At 32.3% G+C, this 25,920-nt stretch overlaps 2 protein-coding genes and 1 long non-coding RNA gene across 3 annotated transcripts; 2 read left to right on the top strand and 1 right to left on the bottom strand.

The window, feature by feature from the left end:
• On the top strand, positions 1–4,420 carry LOC127143771 (phenolic glucoside malonyltransferase 2-like). Its single transcript, XM_008459288.3, has 2 exons — positions 1–621; positions 3,291–4,420. The coding sequence occupies exons 1-2, from the start codon at positions 181–183 to the stop codon at positions 4,218–4,220; spliced, it is 1,371 nt and encodes a 456-aa protein (XP_008457510.2). The 5' UTR covers positions 1–180; the 3' UTR covers positions 4,221–4,420.
• Positions 4,421–5,589: 1,169 nt separating this feature from the next.
• On the top strand, positions 5,590–9,029 carry LOC103497243 (phenolic glucoside malonyltransferase 2-like). The gene is made up of 2 exons (XM_051080417.1): positions 5,590–6,167; positions 7,929–9,029. Exons 1-2 carry the CDS (start codon positions 5,727–5,729, stop codon positions 8,856–8,858), a joined length of 1,371 nt encoding a protein of 456 aa, XP_050936374.1. The 5' UTR covers positions 5,590–5,726; the 3' UTR covers positions 8,859–9,029.
• Positions 9,030–10,368: 1,339 nt separating this feature from the next.
• Positions 10,369–11,950, bottom strand: LOC103497187 (uncharacterized). The gene is made up of 2 exons (XR_007816102.1): positions 11,075–11,950; positions 10,369–10,942 (listed from the first exon to the last, which is right to left on the bottom strand). It is a non-coding gene; the product is annotated as an uncharacterized LOC103497187 (long non-coding RNA).
• Positions 11,951–25,920: the final 13,970 nt, after the last annotated feature.

Below are 25,920 nucleotides of genomic sequence, written 5' to 3' on the forward strand. Positions count from 1 at the left end.
TTGGCAAATCATGAATGTTTTCAAAATTCTAAAAGATGTTCCTTTTCCTAGGAGTAAAAAGCAAAGACGAAAGCCAATTCGTCATCATTTGTACGATCTTTGAGATGTTTTTGGACAATTGAAGCACCCAAAGTTTTGAAAAATCTAATCCATCATCTTCTCACTTTCTTTTTATTTTCGATGGCTAACTTTCCTTCTCTAAACTTGATTGACGTCTGCAAAGTCTCTCCTCCACCGACAGCAGCAGCGCCCTCTTCTCTTCCCCTCACTTTCTTTGATTTGGCGTGGCTAAGGTTTCATCCAACCCAACGTCTTTTCTTCTACGAATTTCCATTGGATGAGATCTCGTTTCACGACGTCATTGTTCCAAAACTCAAGAGTTCTCTGTCTCTTACTCTTCGCCACTATCTTCCTCTTGTTGGTAACCTCGTTTGGCCATCTCAATCTGATGTACCCATCATTGAATTTGTCGAAGGTGATGGGGTTTTTGTGACGATAGCGGAGTGCGACGGGGACTTTTATCATCTTTCTGGTAACGGATTTCGGGAAGTTTCGAAATTTCATCCTCTTGTTCCTGAATTGACAGTCTCTAATGACCGTGCTGCAGCCACTGCTATTCAGGTTCTTAATTAACCACTAAATTCTTAAAGTAGACATCATATGGTATTAGATTAGCATCTACATGTAGATGTTTTCAACAGGTGAATCAATATCTCTATTATATAAGCTTCAAAATATGATCATTAATATACGATTAATAATTTGAAAATAATAAATTACTTATTTACAAATAATAAAATATTTAATTACTAATTTATTATTATTATTTTGTTTTTATAAGTTTTTAAAAAATGTCGGTAGAAATTTGTATCTGCTTTGGGAATAAAGTTATGTCTAAAGAATAAGATGGATGGCAATAAAATGTTTGGAAATAGAAAATTTGTTTGATTGTGTTAGAATTTTATGAACAAAAATTATATTTGTATTTAACTTATAAAATTAAGCATAGAAAAATCTTAGGAAAATGATTGTAAATAATAAAAATTGCTGAAAATATCTATAAATAATATAAATTGCTGACAATATTTATAAATAATATAAATTTTCAAATTCTATTAATGGTAGATACTGATACTGTCATGATAAACATTGATGAAAAAACTCCTAAATTTTACTACATTTTATAAATATTTTGGTTCATTTTTTCATATTTGAAAACAACTCTAAAAAATAATAGTAAATTGTCAAAAATAGAAGATTTGATAAAATAGAAGATTTGATAAAGTATTTAGACTTCGTAGAAATAGAGGGTAAATGGTTTACTGATCTTTTCTATTTTTAAAAAAACCTAAATAATCAATGGTGTCAATATATATAGTCAAAAAAAATTAAACCATTATAATTATGATTAATTGTTCATTTTAATTTATAATAATAGAATAACTTATTATATTAGCATCATTATTAACAAAAGTTAATTATACATGTCATTTATATATGACTTATTTTAAACATATTTATAAAATTGTTTGAATTAAATAATAAGAAGGAAGAAGAAAAAATAAATAAAACCAAAAAAAGAAAAAGTAAGAGAGAGAGAGAGAGAGAGAGAGAACTCACCTATTTGGAAGGTTATGAAAAACTCCATGGAAAGAGAATGTGAAATGCTTTTAGAATAAATATTATCATTCCCAACATCAAAAACTTAACACCAAATATGGTGAAAATATATCATTCCTCCTTCCCATGAAATAATATAAAATTTGTATTTGAATCCCATTTTCAATATTTAATTTTAAAAAATAAATTATTTTAAAAGACTATAATGTTTAAAAGTAACTCAAAATAAGATTTTAAATTTATTTTAAATAATGTTTTATAAAAATAAGTTTAAACAAAAATAATTTTTTTGAAAAACATTTTTCTTTTAAGTCAATACGAACGGAACTTTAATTTGTTATAGTTTAAATTCTTTTATATTCTATTATCCTTTTGATCTTTGCTACAATGTTCACTATTTCTTCTCAAGTTAAATCAGTTTATAACTCAAACATATGTTATTTTAAACCTAACTGAAATTATAATCTAAATATCAAACAGAAACTATTGTAATCCAACTATAATAACTTAAGATTATAATAACAAACTCTTTAATTTAATAGTTTTCTAAAAAAATCTTGATTTCGTTCTTTGTATTTAACATATTTCAATTTTAGAAGATAAACTTTTCAGAAATTTATTATCAGGTGCAATTAAATGAATATTCTCTCTTTCATACTAAAAGAAAAGATAAAAAAAGATTGTTTGAAAAAATTAAAATGCCACGTGTCATATTTCTATTGGGTGGTAATGAGATGGCTCCCTAAAGTTAAATATCAAAATTAATCGAAATATTGAGATTTTAATTTTATAAAAATTTAGATAAAAATATGAATAAAACATCGATTTAAATGGATATTAGCAGAAAAATGAGAAAAACCAAAAGTTAAAAAAAAAAAAAAAAAAAAGTTAAATTAGTAAACATTATTTTCAAATATGTTAAATAATTTATTATTTAAACTCTATCTATATTATTGAGATTATTGATTAGTACATTAAGTAGAAAACGTTTAAAAGAAAAGAAAAGTCATTGAAAAAGGGAAGTTTCTACTTTTTGTTTGCTTAGATAGCCTTTTTCCTTTTTTTTTTTTCTAAAGAATCTTCTTGGCATTATTCACCAACCATCATAGACTAAATTGAGAAAACAAACAAAAAAGGAAATACTAAATGCAAACTTTTTGAAGGACTAAATTGAAAGGAAAAATGATATGTACCACATTAAATGCATGGTTAATTAGTACTAACCCATTAAAAGGTATTATTTAATTAATAATTATAAGAATTATTGTAATGAATATAACTTTTATGGTCAAATTATAAGTAGTGTATAATAACCGTATCGTTAAAGAATTAAAGATATAGTAAAATATTCTTTGGTGATAGATGTTATCGTAATTGATTTCTCTATTAGCGATCATATATTCATTTTACTGATAGAATATTATTAGTGATGCACTTTTATTAGTGATATCATCTATAAATCACTGGTAGACTCTGAAAGCCAAATATAAAACTTGGAATACTTGCAATTGTGTATCAATTACTTAATCATTTATATTCTTAATATTAACGATAGACTATTATTAGTAATTGACTTATTTTTCATTGTATTGTATATGTAAATACTTCAAACATGATTGCTATATTTGCATTGCGACAATTAATTAATTATTTATATCCTCAATATATAGGTAACTAAATTTCAAAATAAAGGTTTTTCCATTGGAATAACCAATCACCATGCAATCATAGATGGAAGAAGCTCAACTTCATTTATCAAATCATGGGCTCAAATTTGTATGGAAGAATCCTCTATACCAACCCCCAAACAAATGTCATTATATGATAGGTCAGTTATAACTGATCCAAAAGATTTTGCAAAAATCTATGCAAAAGCATGGAAAGACCTGGAAGGACCCAACAACAAAAGCTTAAACCTCAAATTCCCCAAAACAAAACATGGTTTAATTAGAAGCACTTTGGAATTCACACACCAAAGCATGCAAAAGCTAAAGGAATGGATCTTGAAAGAGAAGAGCAAGAATGAAAATTTTGATTCTTCTTCTTCTCACATATCTTCATTTGTAATAGCAACGGCTTATCTTTGTGTATGTACAGCCAAATTAGAAGGTTTAAAAGAAGGGAAACTATGTTTTGCTTTTGCAGCTGATGCAAGAACTCGTTTAAAGCCACAAGTGCCATTGAATTACTTTGGGAATTGTTTGGTTGGTGTGTTTCTTCGACTTGAACGGTTTGAACTTTTGAGTGAAAATGGAATAATTTTGGCTTGTGATGAGATTTCAAAGGCTATTAGAAATTTGGATGATGGAGTTTTAAATGGGTGTGAGAATTGGGGGTTAAGGATGAGCCAAGTGACAATTGATTATTCAAAATCACAAGTCATTTCTTTATCTGGTTCACCAAGATTTGGAGTTTATAATGTTGACTTTGGATTTGGAAAGCCAAAGAAAGTGGAGATTGTGTCAAGTGAATTACCAAATGTTTTTTCTTTGATTGATAGTAGAAATAGTGATGTGGTAATGGAGATTGGTGTTGTTAAGGAAAAAGATGAAATGGAAGCTTTTATTGCTATATTTAATCATGGCTTTGAATCTATTTGAAATCATCATGATTGGGAGTTTCCAAAGATTAATTTGTCCGCTTTTTGAGTTTTGCTACATTTTTAATAATGATGTTTAATTTAATAGAGGTTAAAAGTACTATGCTATTTTTGTATTTTGTAAGACTTGTTTCATTTTAGTAATGGTACTTTTATGTATGAGTGATTTAATAAATTTTACCATTATTTGCTTATTGCCAATTTGTTTGTAGTTAAGGATTATAAACATTTTTGTTTTGAAATTAAGTTTGTAAACACTACTTTTGTTTAGAAGAGTCTTTGTTTTATTATCTATTTTCTACCAATGTTTTATAGTTTATAAAATAAATAAAAAATTCAATTAGTTGAAAATCAAAATGTTTGTAATAAGAAAAGGATGATGATGAAGAGAAAAAAGAAAAAGGGGTAAAAAGCATATAACTTAGGGGCATGTTCACTTTAGGGGAAAGCAATAAATTAATGACAATGATCTAAAAAGTCTGGCCCCTTTTGACGGTAAAGTTGATTGCTTGGGTTCTTGTCTACGTTTTGTAACAGTAATGAAATATATACTCACTTCTATATTTTTTGTAAATCATTTTTATTCTATATTTTGTGGTCAATAATATAGTAGTGGTACGAAACACACATTATGTGATATAAAAATCCCTAAAACGTCAAAACTAAAAAACTTTATTATTTAGTGACGCAGGTAATTTTTATCTGTAAAAGATCATTTATATCCAACAGAAAAGAAAATGTGTCCAACTCCTTTAATTTTTTCCCTCTATTTTTAATTTCCCAATAATCCCTTTTCATTAAATAATTAATAAAACAAAAAATCACTCTCCCAACACTTTTGTCTTCGTCTCTCCGAAAGCACAAAAGCCCACCGTCTACCTCAACCATAAAATTCCTATTTTGCGACGGCAGAAGGCCAGTGACCCACGACGAAGGGACGATGGTGGGTGACCACGGTGAACAAGCAACGACAATTTCTTTAGTGACCCACGTGAATTCTGGCCCACACCTATCTGTACCCAAAAATTAGAGTTTGCAAAAATCTCTTCTTCACCGTAGTCTTCTTCTCCCCCATGTGAATATCATCCAGTTTTCTTTAAATGATTTTACTTTTTCCAAAAATATCAAACCAATCTCTCTTGTATTTAATAGATAATCCTACAGTGAAAGGACAACTAAATATGAACTAAAATCAGATGCGATAAACATTTATACTAAAAAAATTATCCTAAAGGAAAAAACGGTTAAAAATATATTAAAATTTCAAATTCTAACGGTGATAGATTCAAAATTTTGTTATATTTTATAAATATTTTATTAGTTCTCGGTGTATTCCATACGAATGATATTAGAGATATTTTTGAAATTTTTCAACAAGTAAGAAGCAAAGATGAAAGTCAAATTGGCCGTCATTTGTATGTTCTTTCAGTCATTTTGGACATTTAGAAGAGCACCCCCAAAGTTCTGAAAAAATCTAATCAATTATCCCCACTTTCTTTTTATTTTGATGGCTAACTTTTCCTCTCTAAAATTAATTGACGTCTGCAAAATCCCTCCTCCTCCGACGGCGGCGGCGCCCTCATCTCTTCCCCTCACTTTCTTTGATTTGTTGTGGCTAAGGTTTCTTCCAACCCAACGTCTTTTTTTCTACGAATTTCCATCGAATGAGATCTCGTTTCACGATGTCATTGTTCCGAAGCTCAAGAGCTCTCTGTCTCTTGCTCTTCGTCACTACCTTCCTTTGGCTGGCAACCTCGTTTGGCCATCGCAATCCGATACACCCATCATTGAATTTGTCGAAGGCGATGGGATTTCCATGACGGTGGCAGAGTCCGATAGTGATTTTTATCATCTTTCTGGTAACGGGCTTCGGGAAGTTTCAGAATTTCATCCTCTTGTTCCTCAATTGTCAGTCTCTCATGACCGTGCTGCAGTTATTGCTATCCAGGTTCTTAACCATTAATTCTTTAAGTATGTAATAATATAGTATCAGATTTGCATCTGCATGTACATATTTCCATGATTGAATCAATATCTAAATATCACTAATCTAAAACATAAATATAGATATGTTTACCTATTTGAAAATCATAATTACTTATTTTATTTACTAATTTAACATTTTTTATATATATATAAGTTTTTCAAAATTGTTTGTAGAAATTTATGTATGGTTGGAAATAAAATGGATGAGAATAAAATGTTTGGGAATTAAAATAGACTTTGTTTGATTGGGTCGGAAATTTTATGAACACAAATTATATTTGTATTTAATTTATCAATTCGATAAAAATTTTCAGAAAACTTATCGCAAATGACAAAACTGTTGATTTATCTATAAATATAGACAATTTTTAAATTCTATTAATAATAAAATCTAAAATTTTATTATTCATTGTTTTTTAATATTTTTGTTGCAATATTTACTATTATTTTTCAAACTAAAACAATTTACAACTCAAACATATATTATTTAACCAAACTAAAATTATAATCTAAGCCTCAATTTGAACGTTATTATAAATCCAACTATCATAACTTAAGGTTATAATAACAAACTCCTTGAACCAAACTTCTTCTAAAAGTTCTTGATTTCATTCTTTGATCAATTGAATATATTTTAATTTTAGAAGATAAACTTTTCAGAAATTACATACATACGAATAATGATTAGGTACAATTAATCGAATACTCTTCCCTCCTTTACACTCGAAAAAAAGAAAGAATTAAAATGATCATTTAAAATAAAAATTAAAAATGTCACATGCCATATTTCTATTAGATGCTTGTGAGGTTGCACAATAGATGGCTTCACCTCAAGGTTTAAAATATCAAAAGCAATGAAAAATATTGAAGTTTTAATATATGAAACTTTTGACGAAAATATTGATATATAAAACGTCAATTTCAATGGGTATTTGTGGAAAAATTGTAAGAACCAAAATTTAGAAAAAGTTTAATTAGTAAGCATTATTTTAAACTATATTTATATCATTGAGATTATTGATTAGTACATTTGGTAGAAAACATTTAAAAGAAAAGAAAAGTCATTAAAAAAGGGAAGTTTCTAATTTCTTCTCCCTATTTTGTTCCTAAGAAATTAGTTGAAATTTCAACTTTTTGTTTGCTTAGATAGCCTTTTTCTTTTCCTTTCTAAAAATTTTCTTGACATTATTCACTAACCATCATAGACTAAATTGAGAAACAAAAAAGAAATAAAAAAAAAAAAAAAACTAAATTGAAACATTTTAAACGACTAAATTGAAAGGAAGAAAATAGGTACTGCATTAAACACTTAAATGCATGGTTAAATACTAACCCATTAAGTTATTATTTAATTACAAGTAATTATAAGAACTATTATAATGAATATAACTATTATAATTACAAGTGCTAAAAGAATTACAAATATAGTAAAATATTAGTGATAGAACTTCTTTCACTGATACAATATTATTAGTGACATCGTCTATATATCACTGGTAAATTCTAAAAGCCAAATATAAATTTTGGAATACTTACAATTGTACCAATTACTTAATCATTTACCTTCTCAATATTAATGATAGACTATTGTTAGTGATAGATTATTCCAATGTTTTCTATATATAAAACTTATTTTGCATTGTATAATATATGTAATTACTTTAAACTTGATTGTTATATTTATACACTCACAATTAATTAATTATTTATATTCTCAATATAGGTAACTAAATTTCAGAACAAAGGTTTTTCCATTGGAATAACCCATCACCATGGAATCTTAGATGGAAGAAGCTCAACTTCATTCATCAAATCATGGGCTCAAATTTGCATTGAAGAATCCTTTGTACCAATCTCCAAGCAAATGCCATTATATGATAGGTCAGTTATAAATGATCCAAAAGATCTTGCAAAACTCTATGCAAAAGCATGGCAAGAAGTAGAAGGACCCAACAATAAAAGCTTAAACCTTAAATTCCCCCAAACAAAACATGGTTTAATTAGAAGCACTTTAGAATTCACACACCAAAACATTCAAAACCTAAAGGAATGGATCTTGAACAAGAAGATCGAAAATGAAATTTTTGATTCTTCTTCTTCTCACATATCTTCATTTGCAATAGCAACAGCTTATCTTTGTGTTTGTACAGCCAAATTAGAAGGTTTAAAAGAAGGGGAATTATGGTTTGTGTTTGCAGCTGATGCAAGAATTCGTTTAAAACCACAAGTGCCATTGAATTACTTTGGGAATTGTTTGGTTGCTGGGTTTGTTCGACTGGAAAGATTTGGACTTTTGAGTGAAAATGGAATAATATTGGCTTGTGATCAGATTTTAAAAGGTATTAGAAATTTGGATGATCAAGCTTTAAATGGTTGTGAGAATTGGGGATCAATAATGAGTCAATTGACATTTGATTATTCTAAAGCCCAAGGCGTTTCTCTAGCTGGTTCACCAAGATTTGGAGTTTATAATGCTGATTTTGGATTTGGAAAGCCAAAGAAAGTGGAGATTTTGTCAGCTGAATCACCATATTTTTTTTCCTTAACTGATAGTAGAAATAGTGATGTGGTAATGGAGATTGGTGTTGTTAAGGAAAGAGATGAAATGGATGCTTTTGTTGCTATATTTAATCAAGGCTTTGAATCTATTTGAAATGATCATCATAGGGATAATTGTTTCTAAATATTTTGTTAGCATTTTGAGCTTTCGCTACATTTTTAATAATAATGTTTAATTTAATAGGTTAAAATACTATTCTATTTTTATCCACGTACATGTTATAAGACTTGTTTCATTTTAACTATGGTTTTATGTTTGTTTGGATTTGATAAATTTTAATATTGTTAATTTTTTTTTGTAGTTAAGGACTATAAACATTTTAATTTTGTTTTAAAACCAAATTTGGAAATTAAGTCTGTGAACCTTATTTTTGTTAAGAAGATTTCTGTCTTATTATCCATTTTCTAACAATGTTTCAAATAATCAAACTGAAAAGATAGTTAAAAAATATATAGAATTTAACTGAAAATTTAAGTGTTTATGTGAAAATTAAAGATGACAATCATAGTATGAAAAACAATAGATTAATGGCAATGATCTAAAAAGTCCATCGTTTTTTTCACGATTAAGTTTGTTGTTTGGGTTGTTGCCTATGTTTTGTGATCTTAATGGAATTTGGTCAAACTTTCGCATTTTGTCAAAATCATTTTTTTCTCTACATTTCGTGGTCAATGAAACGATAGTTATATTAAACACACATTATGTAATGATAAAAAAAAAAAACCCTAACGTTAACAACCTTAAAACATACTTGTAAGGTTGTCCACATTGTCACGACTCACCATAAGAGTGTGTGGTACTTTTAACAAGGAACTATATGTCATATCGCTTTCCTGAGTCGTTAGTCCGATTATACGACTAATAGGGTAAAGGTAGGTGGAGAAATACCAAATAGGGTAACTTTTTTGAATTTGGTTTTGGTTATTCAATGCTCCAAGTCATTTTGATGTGAATGTTAAAGTTAGTATTATTTTCAACCAATCCTTTCTTCTTCTCTGTAGCCTGGTCAGACGCCTTAAAAGATTCAGTAGGCCTACTTCTTCTGCCCATTTCCTTAAACTGTGATTTCAAAAAGAGAACAAACAATAAAGGAATCAAATCAAGTTAACTACCCATATTCAAAATAACTGGGGAAGAATATATAGAAAACATTAATAGTTGACAACATAAAACTAATAAAGAACTCTCCACTACCTGAACAACCTAAGTAATGGAGTTAACATTCTACATTTATCAAGTACTTCATCCAATCACAAATTAGTCCATTGCTATAAAAGTCATGAACAAACTATAAAGAAACATACACTCGTAAGTTTTTGCAGCAATTCACCCAAAATATCGACATACTGCAAAGATTAGTCGCAACAATTTAAGAATTACAGGCAAAGGAAGAGAGCTCTTCGGCTACAATACCGATACTCTCTTATTTCAACGGCCGCACATGTACATAAAAATTGATCCACATTCAGGAACAAAATTCATAATACATTCCAATGCTTGTGCAGGCGACAACTACTTGAATATTTGAAATTTATTTCCGCAGTTAGGGCACTACAAATGCAAGATAAGAAGTGACGGTATGTCATTTAGAAGTAGCTCAAGATTTGAGGTTGAAAATGCGAAAGATTTAATAAAGACAGACATTGCTTTGATCTATATCACGTCTTGTCCACCATATAAAAGCAGCCACTCTAACAATCCGTACAAGAACTACAACATGCTGAATAGCCATAGATGTTAACAATCAGTACAAGAACTCCCTATCCATAAGAATAGGTGTATTTATCTCTTACACAACCATCTGAAATAAAATGAATAAATCAATCCTTTCATAAATTCTTTAAAGGAAATTGAAAAGAAAGAGAGAACGGCATGCCTTCAAGTTCAACATTTACATCATTTGAGTTAACAGGCTCCTCTCTTTGCAAATGATTTAGAATGTTAGCAACACATACTGATGCTCTCCCTTTGGTTCTCACATTTGGTATTGCCCCAAAGGAAATCTAACATACACAGCCAAATAATTATCCCATGATTACACATTTATTCAGGAATATGAATGAGTGAACATAGTATTTTGCAATACCAGATATGTACTTATTATACCAAGCAATTTGGTAGAGGGCTCTGCAATGGCTCCAAAAGCTGACAACTCCAAAAGAAAACTAGCATTCCATCTAACAATTCTCCATAGAAAATAAACAAGGTAATGAAATATTAGATTAAAAGTTGTCTGTTGGAACTTGTTGCACTATGAACTGAACATGAATGTTGAACCATGAGTTAGAGATAAGATAAAAGAGACTAACCGATCCATGCCATTCAGCATGATGCACTGTACCAAATGAGCATGAAAGAACATTAAAGGGAAAAGTTCAGAATCGGCCATCTGTTTATAAATTTAATACGAGCAGATATGACAAGATGTGAAATTACTAGCTCCAACATGCTCCTTTATATGTAATTCATCCCATGAAATTTCCAGCCAGTCCATTGTTGCGGTGACTTGCGCTCAGCAGACAAAGGAAGGTTGATATCGGGCAGGCGCAAAAATATGACTTCGCAAACACAACCGACAAGCAACAAAAAATTCAAATTGCTGGCAACTTTCTTTAGGAAACTTTCATTATAGAAAACATAATGACAAGCAACAAAAAGTTCACAAATCAGTTCTACACAAAACCTAAACAATCATACATACGAGAAATTTTGATTTAAGAAACACATCAAGTTGTTAAGTGTTTATGTTTGTTGCAAAGCACAACATTATGGTAGATTAGAGCAAGACAAGGCCGGTGAACTGTCCAACAACACTTATGTTCTTTCTCTTTCTTAACCTTATAAATTTTAATAATGGTTTCTCTAAGCCTCTTCTTTATGACAACAACAAACTTCAACCGTTACTTACCGACACTATCACTATCTTAACAATGAAATAGGAGAAATTCGAGAAATAGAGAATGTTACTTACCAGGAGAGACGTTGTCGTCGTCGTCGGTCGAACAGCCATCGAGAGAGGGAGGGATTTTTCGCTCTGTTTTTCGGTTGAACGGTCGTCGATAGAACGACCGTCGTCGAGAATGGCCATCGGCAGTAAAGAGACGAACAGAGATCGTGAGAGCTAGGGACAAGGGATTTTCGTTCTTCAGAGCAGCCCCTTTCGTTCTTCAGACCCCTTCAGACGAACGATGGCAATGCGCGAAAAAAAAAAAAAAAAAAAGAGGAAACGTATATTTTACCCCTTTTTTTCTTTGGGATAGTTGCAAATGTAGCAATTATATTCAAAATAATTAAGTATATAGCAACATTTTAAAAAAATTGCAAATATAGCAAAATCTATCAATGATAGGAGTCTATCACCGATAGACCATGTAGCAAATGTTGGTCTATCACTGATAAACCATAAGAGTCTATCAACGATAGAAGTGTATCACTGATAGACTTTGCTATATTTGCAATTTTTTTAAAATATTGCTACATACTTAATAATTATTCTAAAATTTGCTACCTATTATAATTACCCTTTTTCTTTTTAGGGATTTTTCTCTTTTTTTTTTTTTTTCTTTTCAATAGCCCATTGTAAAAGGACTATCCTCTCAAACAATCAAAAAAGCCCCTTTCTTGTAGGGACTTATTCTTGACAATTTGACATAATGATTTTGGATTAATCTATTATATACATTTAAAATATTTTATTCTAACAACTTTCTTTATTAATTTTACAGATTTCTTTTTTTTTTTTTTTTTTTTTTTGCTAGTGATGTTCTTGATCATTTCCATTAGTAATTAATATAAAGTTATTTCATTTTTTTCATCTTTTATCTATTTTTATTTTTATAACGTTTTCCATTATCTATTGCTTTGTTTTTATTTTTCTTTTACCAATAGCTAAATTCTTCGCTGTGGGTTTCAAATACGTAACTATCCTAAAGAAACATATTAAGGTTCGGTTTTGATTAACTTGAGAATTTTTCTTTTTTTTGGTTCAAAAGAACTCATTTTTATTTAAACTCACTTGAAAAAAAATGGTTAAAAATACTTTTCAAAAGCTATTATGAGAGTTTGTCAATCACTTCAATTTTTTCCAAAGCTAACTTATTTCTTAAATTAAACACTTTCAAAATGCATTCTAAACACATCCTAAGATTTTCATGTATGGCACCAAGAATATCTTTGCTCATTTTTCATGAATGGTTTACTTTTATTTGATTTCATTTCTATTATATTAATACATCAAAGTTAATTGTAATATCAAATGGGTCAAATAATTAGACTTGTTTTTCATTAAAAACATTCTAGGAAAAATAGCTTAGACATAAGCAAGGCAAAACATTTGGAGCCTTAGATTATGTTTTTATTCACCTAAGTTCCCATTAACTATACATATGTATATATCGAGAGGTTTAATGACTTTTTTGAGATTATTATAACTTTTAAAATAATTGAAAGAAAAATTAATAGAAAAATATACTTGATTTTAGGATAATTTAAAAGGGGTCTTTCCAGAAATATAAAAAAGCGGTAAAATATTTACATTGTATAGAACAATTTCAAAAATGGAAAAAGCCCAGAGGCTCACCGTATAAAATACCAAAAATGCCCTATCAACTACGCCGTCAACAACGTGCGCATAATATGTTTGCGATCATTTAGATTTGGCTATCGTTTGGTACACGATCGTTTAGATATGACTATAATTTATTTTTCAATTGTATCGTTTAATTTTGTTACACAATCGTTTAATTTGGTTAAGTTTAAATTTGGTTACACGGTCGTTTAGATTTTGATTTGGCTATTGTTTGGTACACGATTGTTTAGATATGACTACAATTTATTTTTTCAATTCTATATCATTTTATTTTGTTACACGATCGTTTAATTTGGTTAAGTTTAAATTTGGTTATACGGTCGTTTAGATTTGGATTTGGTTATTGTTTGGTACACGATCGTTTAGATATGGCTACAATTTATTTTTTAAATTCTATCGTTTAATTTTGTTACACGATCGTTTAATTTGGTTACGTTTAAATTTAGTTACACGATCGTTTAGATTTGATCATTTAGATTTGGGTAAACTTGGTACACAATCGTTTAGATTTGGCTAAACGATTTTTTAAAATTCTTTTGCTACACGATCGTTTATTTTTTTTATACGATCGTTCAGATTTGTCTAGTTACACGATCGTTTAGATTTGACTAAATGAGTTTTTTTAATTCTTTTGGTACACGATCGTTTAGATTTGTCTACCGATGATTTATTTCTTTTACACGATCGTTTACATTTGGCTACTCCAATCTAAATGATTTTTTTCAATGTTTTTTATACACGATTTTTTAGATTTGTTATTTTTTTGTACACGGTCATTTAGATTTGGTTATCCAAATCCAAACGACGTAAAAAAGAAGAGGAAAAGAAGAAAGACGATTGAAATAAATCACAGGAAAAAAAAAAAGAAAAGAAGAAAGACGATGGAAAGATTAAATGATGTAAAAAAGAATCAGAAAAGAAGGACGATGGAAAGAAATCGTAGCGGAAAAAAAAAAAGAGAAAAAGAAGAAAAACGATGGAAAGATTTAACGACGTAAAAAAATTTGAAAAATAAGAAAGATTATGGAAAAAATCGCAGAAAAGAAGAAGAGGAAAAGAAGAAAGATGATGAAAGAAATCGCATGAGGAGGAAGATGAAAGAAATCGCATGAGGAGGAAGATGAAAGAAATCGCAGAAGGAAGAAGATGATTTCATCGCAAGGAAGAGAAAAAGATGGAAGGGCAAACTTGGAATATTAAAAAAATGGCTAACTTTATGGACTTTGTTATACGGGCTGTAAATAGTTTGGTATTTTGTTACATGTATGTAAGTTTTTCAATTTAAAAGCCGGTATGATTTTGCTTTTGAAGTAGGCGTGGAATTAAGATGTTTTTAAAATTGATTTTAATTAAATATGTTTTACCAAATGCAAAAAAAGATTGCTTCTATTTTCCCAAAAGCAATCCCAAATACATGCTTAGATTTTTAAAGATACTTCATAGACTTAGACTTAGACTTGGATTTCATAGATGGTCAAATAGGTGTTGAATCCAATTCACCATTTTAAATTTGAGTCGAAGTTCCAATTGCATGGTAGATAGATGATATTCTCTAACCAAAACCAAAATGGGCATTTGGGATGAGGTATGACTTATAATATAGTATGAGTATTATAATAGTCTGTGTTTGGGGCACAGACTATTATAATCTATGTTATGATAGTCTATACTGAAGAGACTATTATACTCTGTGTTATAATATTATGCGTGACTATTATAGCACTCTGTGTTATAATAGTCAACGTTTGAGGTGCAGATTATTATAGTTTGTGTTTGGGGTGCAGACTATTATAATTTATGTTATTATAAGTTGTGTTTGGAGTGTACACTATTATAATATGGGTTTTCCACTACATTTTTTAACATATATACTATACATACAATATACATTTTTCTTAAATTGGTTTTATTAAATATTTGTAATTATGATATTCATTTAATAAACCCAGGAACTCAATCGTAGATTTTTCACGATTTTTTTCATGCATATGTATGGTCATCAAATTAAAAAAAAAATCCTAATAAACTTACGACGTTCATAAATATATATCATAAATTAAGCTTTCGAGCTTGTGTTGCACTAATCTTTTTTTCATGCATACATATTTTCCATGAAATACACTATTTTTCTTAAAATTATTTTCTTTAATCTTCTTAATTAATTACGACGTTTATTTCACAAATTTAGCTTGAAACGTTACTTTTCACTACTTTTTTGGCGTACATATGTATTGAAAAACATGTAATTACAGACTGACATTATTAACATTGCTTACTTAGGATCCTTAATTGATTAAATTTGGACCTACCTCAACAGAATGCTTACATCATTAAATTAGGTTATTGTGCTCCATACTAGTTTAAGCATACATCGCTGCGATTTGTTACTTTGGTAATAAAGCAAGGCACAAAAAATATTTCCAATTCGCATTTACCCGAACATAAATTCATTAATATATATAAGCTTTGTACCACAATCTTTTACAGTAGATTAAGGAATCAAGACAAATACATTAAATCAGATGATTAGACAGAAGGAAGAAACGACTGAAGTGGACAATCTATCAAACGTTATCTTCCAGCATCATGGTACAGAGTCCAATTTAAGCTCGTTGGGTACCCGCAAGAATGCTTTCATATCATGCACATTGTGCCCCATTATCCGCATGAGCCACACCCTATGGCAATTACTTAATTCAAGGATTCCCTGCTATTGTTTCATGATTTCTGCACTGTAGTCGTCCTCTACTTCACTACAAGAACCGGGGAGACTCCCGACGCATCAAAAAGTCAGCAAAAGTGGTAAAGATGTCAGAAAAAAATTTCCGAAGCAGAAAGGAACGTCGAGAAGACCGTTAGAGGAAACGTGTCACCAACAAGGCATTGGGAATAACCTTCTCCCAACGTCACCTTTACCGACGGTCTTCCCTACGTTCCTTTCTGCGTCCGTAATAAGTAATTCCCGACGTGCGCAGTTCTAACATCATTCATGCGTCGAGAATAACTACTTCCAACGTGTTTATATCCGACGTGACGTTTGCAGCATATTTTCGATGTTTGTACTGCGTCAGAAAATATTTTTAATATGTAATTTTTATATTTTAAATATGTAAATTTTATTTTTTTTCTGAAATATTTTTCTATAATGTTTTTCAATCGAGTCTCTATTTCTTGAAATATTCACATTCATTTTCGATTCAATTAAAGAGAATTCAAAATAAATTAGTAAATTACGAAATACAAACACAAATTCAACAAAAAATTTAATATTCATAATACAAAGAAGTTCAAAAAATGTAACAAGGTTCATAATACAAGAAGTTCAAAAAATGTAACAGGGTTCATAATACAAATATAAAGTATTCCTCGTTAAAAAAAAGCACGAAGAAAGTCGTACGTCTTCTAACGAGTCTCGTACCCCATTCTACACCGTGGGTCTTACAATGATATAAAAGTGGCTAATTTTAGTACATATATATGCATATCATCACTGTATACTATCATGTCAAAAACTTAAGAATAATAGAAACACATATACGAACCGCAAAGCTAGGATCATGTGGTGGTCCTTGTTGTGCTCGAGTCATGTCATCTATCAGCTTCCACATTTGTTCCACTTCTGATACTAACGCTTCATGATTTCTTATTTGTTCTTCAATTTGTTGCATAGCTTAATCAAGCTTAGCCTGTAAATGAAGCTCTACTGTGGACTACGGACATGATGTCGTCGAATTGCTCGCACTAGTCGTCTTGTAGGCCTTCGGCTTGGGTCCCCAACCAAGGCCTTTTGAGTAACCCGATCGTCTACCTAACACCATCTCGCATATCTCATTTCCAGAGTGTGGCTGACTACCCTCTAGGGTAGGCTGAGACTGAAGTTCTAGCATTTGATGCTGCAACAAAATTTAGAAACTATCTTACTAAGTAAGAAATATATTATATTTTAAAGAGGACAAATAAGACCAGAAGTGTTGATTGGATAACTTACATGCATATCCTCCGCAGCCTTGGACACGAACGTCCCATCTCGAACGTATGTTTGCGGGAACAACTTCACACGGTCAATTGGTTCCCCTCTTTTCTCAACGAGCTCATGCTGTCGTAGAAACGACTTCGACCCGCTGCTTTGATTATAAGACTGGTTCTGTCTAGCAGCCTTGTTCGTCCATGATTGCTCATGCATGAAAATAATTATATTGTTTATTTATTATACATATTAAAAGTTGAAATCATAATTAACTATGACAAAGGGTTCAGTTGCTCACCTGGAATGCACGACTCAAGTAGTGAGCCTCCTTAGGGTCGCTGTACTTTGTGAAGTGCATGTGACAGTCACCCCTAAACTTTTTAAAGGTGTTAAGCATTTGATGCTTAACGAACCTATTCATTGCTTGATCATTCAAATCAAGCATAAAAAACCGCTACACATTAGAAAAACAACACATTAGCTTGGTTAACTTAAATATGTTTCGAATGAAATCATAAATGTTAATGGACTTACCTGAAGGTCGCCCTTGACCACCTCGATGTATTCTCTGCTTACGTCTGTCCATTTAAGGCAGCGGACGAAAAATGTCTTTCGCACACACACGCCTATTGCCTGGATGAAGCGAACGGAGTGTGAGAAAATAGGCTTCTCCACACTTAGGGGTGATCGTCATTGGAATCCACCCATTAACGGCAACGTAGCACTCCAACTCTAAGAGTTGAGACTGCACACGTCTCCTATGAGTCAGAGTCGCAGATGGTTAAGAAGACAACTCTGCTCAATAAATTATAAGAACATATAATGTTAGAAGAAAACTTGAAATAATCCTAAGTTAAAATGTATACCATTATTAGACTTACTCGAATTGTCGCTCACCTGCAAGACCTCACAAGGTTATTTAGATTCTCTGTAAACTCGAGGAACATGGCATCCATCTTGAAGAAATTAGTGCGTGGGAATGATGACATAATGCCTGTGGACATAAAAAACAAACATTCAATACGCAAATATGAACACATAGCTAGCATCGAAATATATAAGCTACATAAATATGTGGGTACGTGGTTCGTCACTATAATTCATCGTTGTTGCTTGTTCCACTTGCATGTGACAAGTGTTCATCCACGCCGTCGATGACATGATGCACAATCGGCCTTTCAACAATTGTGGGATCAACGTCAGTCCTGCACAGAGTGTCACCTCGATGTGTTCATCCACTCGATGGCTGTCGATGATTTCTAGTACATTCAGGTGCTCATTCTCAACTCGTCTACTTCTAGCATATCCTATATATGCTTATTCTGGACGACTTGCACAACTTTCCAATTGCTACCATTTTTTGGATCATCTAGATAAAAAACTTGATATGCTTACATCACAAGAATTACAGGTTCCTCGACAAACCAAAAGCGAGACATGTTGAGAGATTTGTACTCTAGTTCAACGTGTGTTCTTTGACTTTTATTGACGTCCATGTCATACCACTTATACTAAAATAGCCAGACATTTCTTTCCAATGGATATTGAACGTGCAACACTTCGTCCAGAACACCGTAGAAATTATTGTCGCCACTTTCATTTGCATCACTTTCACTAATGACCATCAGTCCACTGTTTTGTGTAGTGTGTCAAAAATCAAGTTTTGATCTGTGAAATCTCAGTCTATCCACGATGCATTCATTGTAATAACGAACGTCAAATGATGGTCCCATCGCAAGTGAGAAGAATTCATGAGATAGATTTTCAAACTCACGCAGTTCTGTAGCCTAAAATCAATGTGACAACGATTATACACATTCACGTGCTTAAATACGTTAGTGCATACATGTCACACGAAAACTTGCTATATATCTGTGCTCGAAACCATTCAGGAAATCCCTGTTGATGTCTTTTATACAAATTCATAACATTTTGAGCATGTCGACGTATTAGCCTCAAATGTTTCCTGACGGGGATGATTATGAGTTTAATTTGTGTAACAACAATGTATAACAAATACTCAACAACTATACCTAAAAATTCAGAAGATAAGGAATGCTTACTTGTGATACTTCGATATTTCGTCTACATTGTTGAGTATGTACTAATGGAAGAGGTGTTTCTTTTCCTGTGATATAGTAAGAAGACTTAACGCACCTAAGAGTCATACTTTTTGCTTGAAATTTTCGAACTCACCAATTACCTCGTCCTCTACAACGGTATTGGATAATAGCAATATACACGTTTTTCGATAAGAATGCTCGAATAAAAATAGGTAGCAATCCATGTTATAAAACATGACAATCGTGCGTTTTTAGTCTTGATATTTTCTCCTCTCTTTCATGCATACATCATGATATATTGGAAACAAATCCATAAAAAAACTTAACTGATTTCAAGAATTTGCAAAGCTCAACTCGTTCACTGCTAGTTAACGTGTAACTCGAGTGTGGCTTGACCAATCGGTTACCAACTTCTATAAGGTGTAAATCCTTTCTTATCTTCAAATCTTGTAGGTCCAACCAGGCATTTGTGGTATCCTTGGTTTTCCCTTTGATATTCAACAACATAACAACCAAATTGTCACAAACATTCATCTCAATGTGCATTACGTCAAGTTTGTGACGTAATAGTAGTCTCGACCAGTAAGAAAGTTTGAAAAAAATACTTCTCTTCGTCAAATTAAGAGCTCTCTTTCTTTCCTTATCCTTTATTGAATGATGTTTACTCATAATTGGAAACTCCAACTAATCTAGATATTCTAAGATTTCGTGCACATTCATCACCATTGGAGGAGCCCTACGCTTTACCTTTCCATCGTGTAGCCTACTTCTACGCCACACGTGGTTTTCTGAAAGATAATGTCTATGTCCCATGAAAGATATTCTACCTCATATCCCCAATGACGATTTATCACCCATGCATATGGAACATACCCGATAATTTTTGTACTCCACCCTGATAGGTCACCATACGCCGGAAAGTCATTAATCGTCAACAACAAGGTTGCATGTAGCTGAAAGAACTGACCTATAAGAGAGTCATACGTACGCACCTCGAAAGTCCATAACTCTTTCAATTTCTCAATCAATGGTTGGAGACAACATCAATTTTCCTACCAGAAGATCTAGAACCGGGTATGAGCAGTGACATGAAGAAATTTGTCTCTTTCATGCATTTCCATGGTGGCAAATTGTAAGGAAGTAACACAACATGTCACATACTGTATAAGGTACTCATTTGACCAAATGGGTTAAACCCATCTGAAGTCAACCCCAAACGCATGTTCCGTGGATCAGAAGCAAAATCAGAAAATTTAGAATCAAAGTGTTTTCATCCTTGTGCATCAACTGGATGTCTCAACACATCATCTGTTTCAACATATTTATCCCTATGTCATCTCATGTCAGTGGACTCTTCCTGCGATACAAACAAGCGTTGTAATCTCATACTAAAGGAAATTGGCATAATACCTTGTGCAAAATCTTTTCCCTCTATTATGATTAACCTTGTACCGAGTCTCGCCACATATAGGATAAAGTTGTAAATCAGCAAACTCTTTCCAGTACAATACACAGTCGTACTTGCACGCGTGAATAGTCTTGTAATCCAAGCCCAAGTCACAAAGTTTTCGTTTGGCTTCTTTAAGTGAACTAGGGATAATACTACTACACATTGAAAACACTGCTCTTAAGAGTTCTAACGTCATGTCGAACGACTTGTTACTGAACTTCATATGCATAACCTTAACCAAAAAATTCAAGGACGAAAATTCAGAACAACCGGGATACAACTCATTACGTGTTTCATTCAATAAGTCTTGAAATATGTTTATCTATCTTCATCTATATCTACCCCAATATTCCTCGACATTTCATCATCCAAACGACGTTCCTCTATTTTCTCTTCCTTTTCAATCGAGGCTTATAAATCATTCAGCATATTAAACATATAATTTTATTCATTAAACTATCTACTACTAGTTTCTTCATCAAAAGGGTTACTACTAATTCCTTTCTCAAAGTTTTCTGTACCTCTAAAGCTTAATGACTCTCCATGATAAACTCATTCTGTGTAGTAGGGGATATTCTAATAGTCAGTAGATGTCATTCTACATCTTCTAGTTAGTTCCAATTTAAGTTCATACATCCCTTGCAAGGACAACTTATTCATCTATAGGCAATTATTGGGTCACTCCCTCTCTATACTCAAGGAAAAAATTATTCCTAAGTTTCATCCAACCTTTGTCCATCATTTAAGTCCCTAAAACATAAATAGATTTGATTAGAAACATATTCCTCTCCTCTCACAATTCTAAACTTACTCCCCTTGAATATACAATTTCTCAAAATTTTCACTAAAACTAACTTCAAACTACAGAGGCTACCATAACTGCATGATAGCCAGCACAACCTAATTATTAACCACAAACAACTTCAATCTTTGCATCCTACCCACCCTTTCCAACAACACTACCTTACAAGCTATCCCTACCACCTCTTCAAACCCTCAGAAATACAAACAAATTCAAAACAAAAAAGTCTACCATAATCGCGGGATAGTCATCCCAAATCAACAACAAAGTTATTCAAAACTACTAAGAAATAAACTACTAGAATTGAACTAAAGGTTACCATAATAGCAGGATAGCCAAAACGAATCTTAACACATATTACAAAATTTTTAACACAATAATAGCCATTGCTCCTCCCCCCCCCCCCCCCCCCCCCCTCCACCTCTTAAATTTTCAATCCTAATTCCTCAAATTTCAATTTAAACCCTCAAACCCCTTCAAAATTTCAATTCAACCCCCTTCCCCTTCCCCTTTAATTTTCAACCACCCCCTTTAAATATTCAATTAAATCTCACTCCTCCTCTTCAAATTCAACCCACACATTCAAAATTTCAATTCTCCAAATCTATTTCTCAAATATCCCCTCCTTTCAACCCACATTCAAAATTCTCATTTCAAAAACCAAAATCTATTCCTAAACAATATACTAAAACTAATTCATCATTAAAATCTTAAAATTAATTTTAAAAAACAAAAACCTAAACTATTTAAATAAACCTAACCTAAACTAACATTTTTAAAGATTTAGGATTTTAAACTTACCTCAAATAGAGATGTGCGGTCGCAGATGATGGGAGAGGGACAACGACAGGCTCACAGCGGCTAGAGTTGGGCGTTCTCTTCTCTTCATTTCATCGTGGAATGATCTCTCCTCATTTTTCTCTTTCGTTTCGATTCTGTGTTTCACAGAACTAAAATATCAATTTTATAGGGGAACTCCCAACGCAGCACGAAAACATCGGAAGATTTCCCTACTCTCGACGTTATTCCTGACGAATCACTAATGGCGTTGGGATCTCCCATTACTCTCGATGTCATTCTTAACGAACTAAAAATAGCATCAGGAGCTTTCCTTACTCCCAACAACGTCTCCGATGCATGCAAGATGCGTCGGGAATATCTATCTGACATAATTAATGTTTAAAAATTTCTGACGACAGTTTCTGATGCGTGCATGCTACGTCGAAAGAAGTTATCATTCCCGATGCCCTACATCCTCTTTCTTGATGACTTTATCATAGCGTCGGGAAAAGGCCATTCGCCCGATGTGTGAAAAGTGGCTTCGGGATAATGCGTATCCCGACATTTGTTCTTCTGATGTCTTTTTTTGCATCGGGAGAATCTCGATTTCTTGTAGTACTTGATGTTGTACATTCATCCACTCTGCAATGGCCTTCAGCTGGTCTTTCGCATATTCTATTGCATTGCGAATGATGTTGACAGTTTTAGTCGTCTAGCCTCCCCACTTCCTCTTACTTCTTACCTTCACTTGAGCGACCAAGTCGTGTGCTCATGATGTCGTCATGTGATATGTTTAGTCCCTAACTATACGTTGTAGGGATCTCCGGATCGTTTGCATCATCAGCAAGAAATCCCCTGTACCCTCTTGGCACATTTGATCCCACATCGCGAATATCTCTATGCGTGCTCCCGTAGCATGATCTTTTCCAAAAATGTAGGATAGGTCGTCGTAATAGGGAAAGGATTTGTTTATGAGGCCTTTGGCGGCAGGATGACTCTGTGCAAATGTTTCAATAAATTATCAGTTTTTTATTACGATTATAAGCGAATAATGGTTGACAGAATGAATAACATATCTTCACCCAATTGAACAATTCCTTCTTAGCGATGATGCACTTGAATTCATCGTTCCAACTAAACTCGCTACATGATGAGTCGTTCTTTCTACTATGGGCTGGAACATTCTCTTTAGAGTTTTTATCTGATACTCAATTGTCAGCGAACCCTGAATGTTACATCCTAGCAGCTTCTCTATCATCATTCTTTGTAGTTATGCCAAGTACCCATGTCTGAAGGTACTATTATCTAACTTCCAGCCATCAACAGAGACCAACTCCACTAAGCACTCGACCAGGTTAGACTTTTTCTCTTTCGTTCAGATGTGTTTAAGGGCTCGAGAAGAACTTGTCATACTAATAAATATACGTAAACATGTTAATAAAGCGAGTTACATAAGGTAGAAAGTATGTAACATAATAGATTGTGCTTCAAGTGATTTGTCAGTTATTCATTGATGTCATAGCTAGACATATACATTCACAAAAAAATCAAAACGTATGGAAAAAAAGTAGTGTACATCATTAACAAATTACGTAAAAGGGTACTATTGATTACTTGAGGGTACTACTGATTACATAACTCTCATTCACTGAACATTTCTTCGGCCAGGTCATTTCTCTATTGACTCCATTCGTTAGAGGTCTCAATGTAGTGAATGTCATCACCTGTAGTCGTTGCGTACGTCAAATCACCCTCATCGTAATCCTTTGCCATATATGCATTCGTCATAATCTCTCTATTGATGAGGTTGTGCAGTAGGCAACACGTCATTATCGTGCAACATTGGACCTGGACTGGGTAGTGTGACTTTCCTTGAAGGATTGCTCAGCGACTCTTCAATAGATTGAATGCTCTTTCAATCACATTTCGTGCAGAAGAATATTTCATATTGAAAAACTCTCGTGTTGTTGTAGGTGCATTACCTACACCTCGTCACTGTTGTAGGTGGTATCTTTGTCCTCTGTATAGAGCCAAAAAAAACCTCAGCATTGGCGTAACCGGCATCATATAGGTAGTAATACCTTGTTGGGATATTGAACGTTTCAAATGTCGTAACTGCAGAAATTGAAAATATATTTACAAGGAAGGATGTGTTGTAGTTATCCTTCGAAACCTTTAGTTCATTAAGGTCTTGAAATAGAATCTCAAGGATGCACAAGTCGATTGCGGATCCTTCCTAGCCGGCTAAGATGAACACAAAATCACCTTTTGTATCATATACACCCAGGATGTTTATGGCAACTTCGTCCTTCCATGTCCTATATCTCGAACGATCCATTGCGAGCACGTTCACCTTTACGTATATGTCATCTAATACACCAAGACAATTTTGCATTGTAGCAAAACGGTGAATATGCAGATTGCAAATGGGACATGTCCATGTACCGACTATAGATAAAACATCCTACCTAAAACCACTTCCATCAGGGATCTGTGCATACATCTGTTACTGGTTATAGTTTTTTCAACAACTCATTATGTAGGCGTAGCACTGCAAAAAAGACTATGTTGAAGTGTTGTGAAATTGTCTCACTAGACTGCACAAACTCCCTTTGAATGACTCATTCTTCATGTCGTGTACCAGTATGTGGAGGAACATGGCGACCATCTCCTCAGCATCTACGATTTTTGTCGACCCTAACCAAGTAGTAGTTCTAAGTAGGTGGCATAGAATGGCAAAATATCTTCTATCCATTCAAGTACTTTGACGACAGACTAGGTCGGACTCATGGATTATGTGAAAGTATGCTAACTACCTAATTCTATGCCTAGTGTCAAAGGGTGTATGTTGTATCCTCTTGTTGTCGTTCATTAGTAACTCCAACGTAACTAGGAACTGACATTGGGAGATTGTGAACATGGTTAGTATGGTAGCATGCAATGTCTTCTTGATCTATTGCAAGATCAAGACCAATAACCTGCTCAATTGCATGGTTCGTTAAGTACTTGGTTTTGGTACTTAGTTTTAAAAAAATATAGAGCTTCCTTAATTCTGAAACATGAAAATTATTACCAAACCTAACATGACATGGTTCATTAAAAAAAAATTACAAACATATTTTTCTTTCGACAAAATTTCATACATAATAACCAAACCTCATATGACACGAGGACAAACAATTTATGTGATTTGAGTTAACAATTTTTTTAGGAAACAAATGTAGAGCTATATACCTAAAGCAAAGAGTATGACGAAATGTTTGCCTCTCTCTTTCATGTTGAAAATCGAAAATTCTTCCCATATGTTTGTTTCTTTCTCTTGAATTATAAAGTAAAAAAATTTCTCTCTTCCATTTTGTAAATCAAAAATATTTCTCTCTTCTATTTTGTAAATAAAAATATTTGTCAGATATCAAAAAAAAAAAAAAAAAAAAAAAAAGAACTTCTGTTTTGGAGAACAAAATCGAACTCCCTCGTTCCCTCTTCTATTTGTCACTCTCGAATC

Source organism: Cucumis melo, chromosome 12, assembly GCF_025177605.1.
Source record: "Cucumis melo cultivar AY chromosome 12, USDA_Cmelo_AY_1.0, whole genome shotgun sequence".
NCBI classification, from domain to species: domain Eukaryota; kingdom Viridiplantae; phylum Streptophyta; class Magnoliopsida; order Cucurbitales; family Cucurbitaceae; genus Cucumis; species Cucumis melo.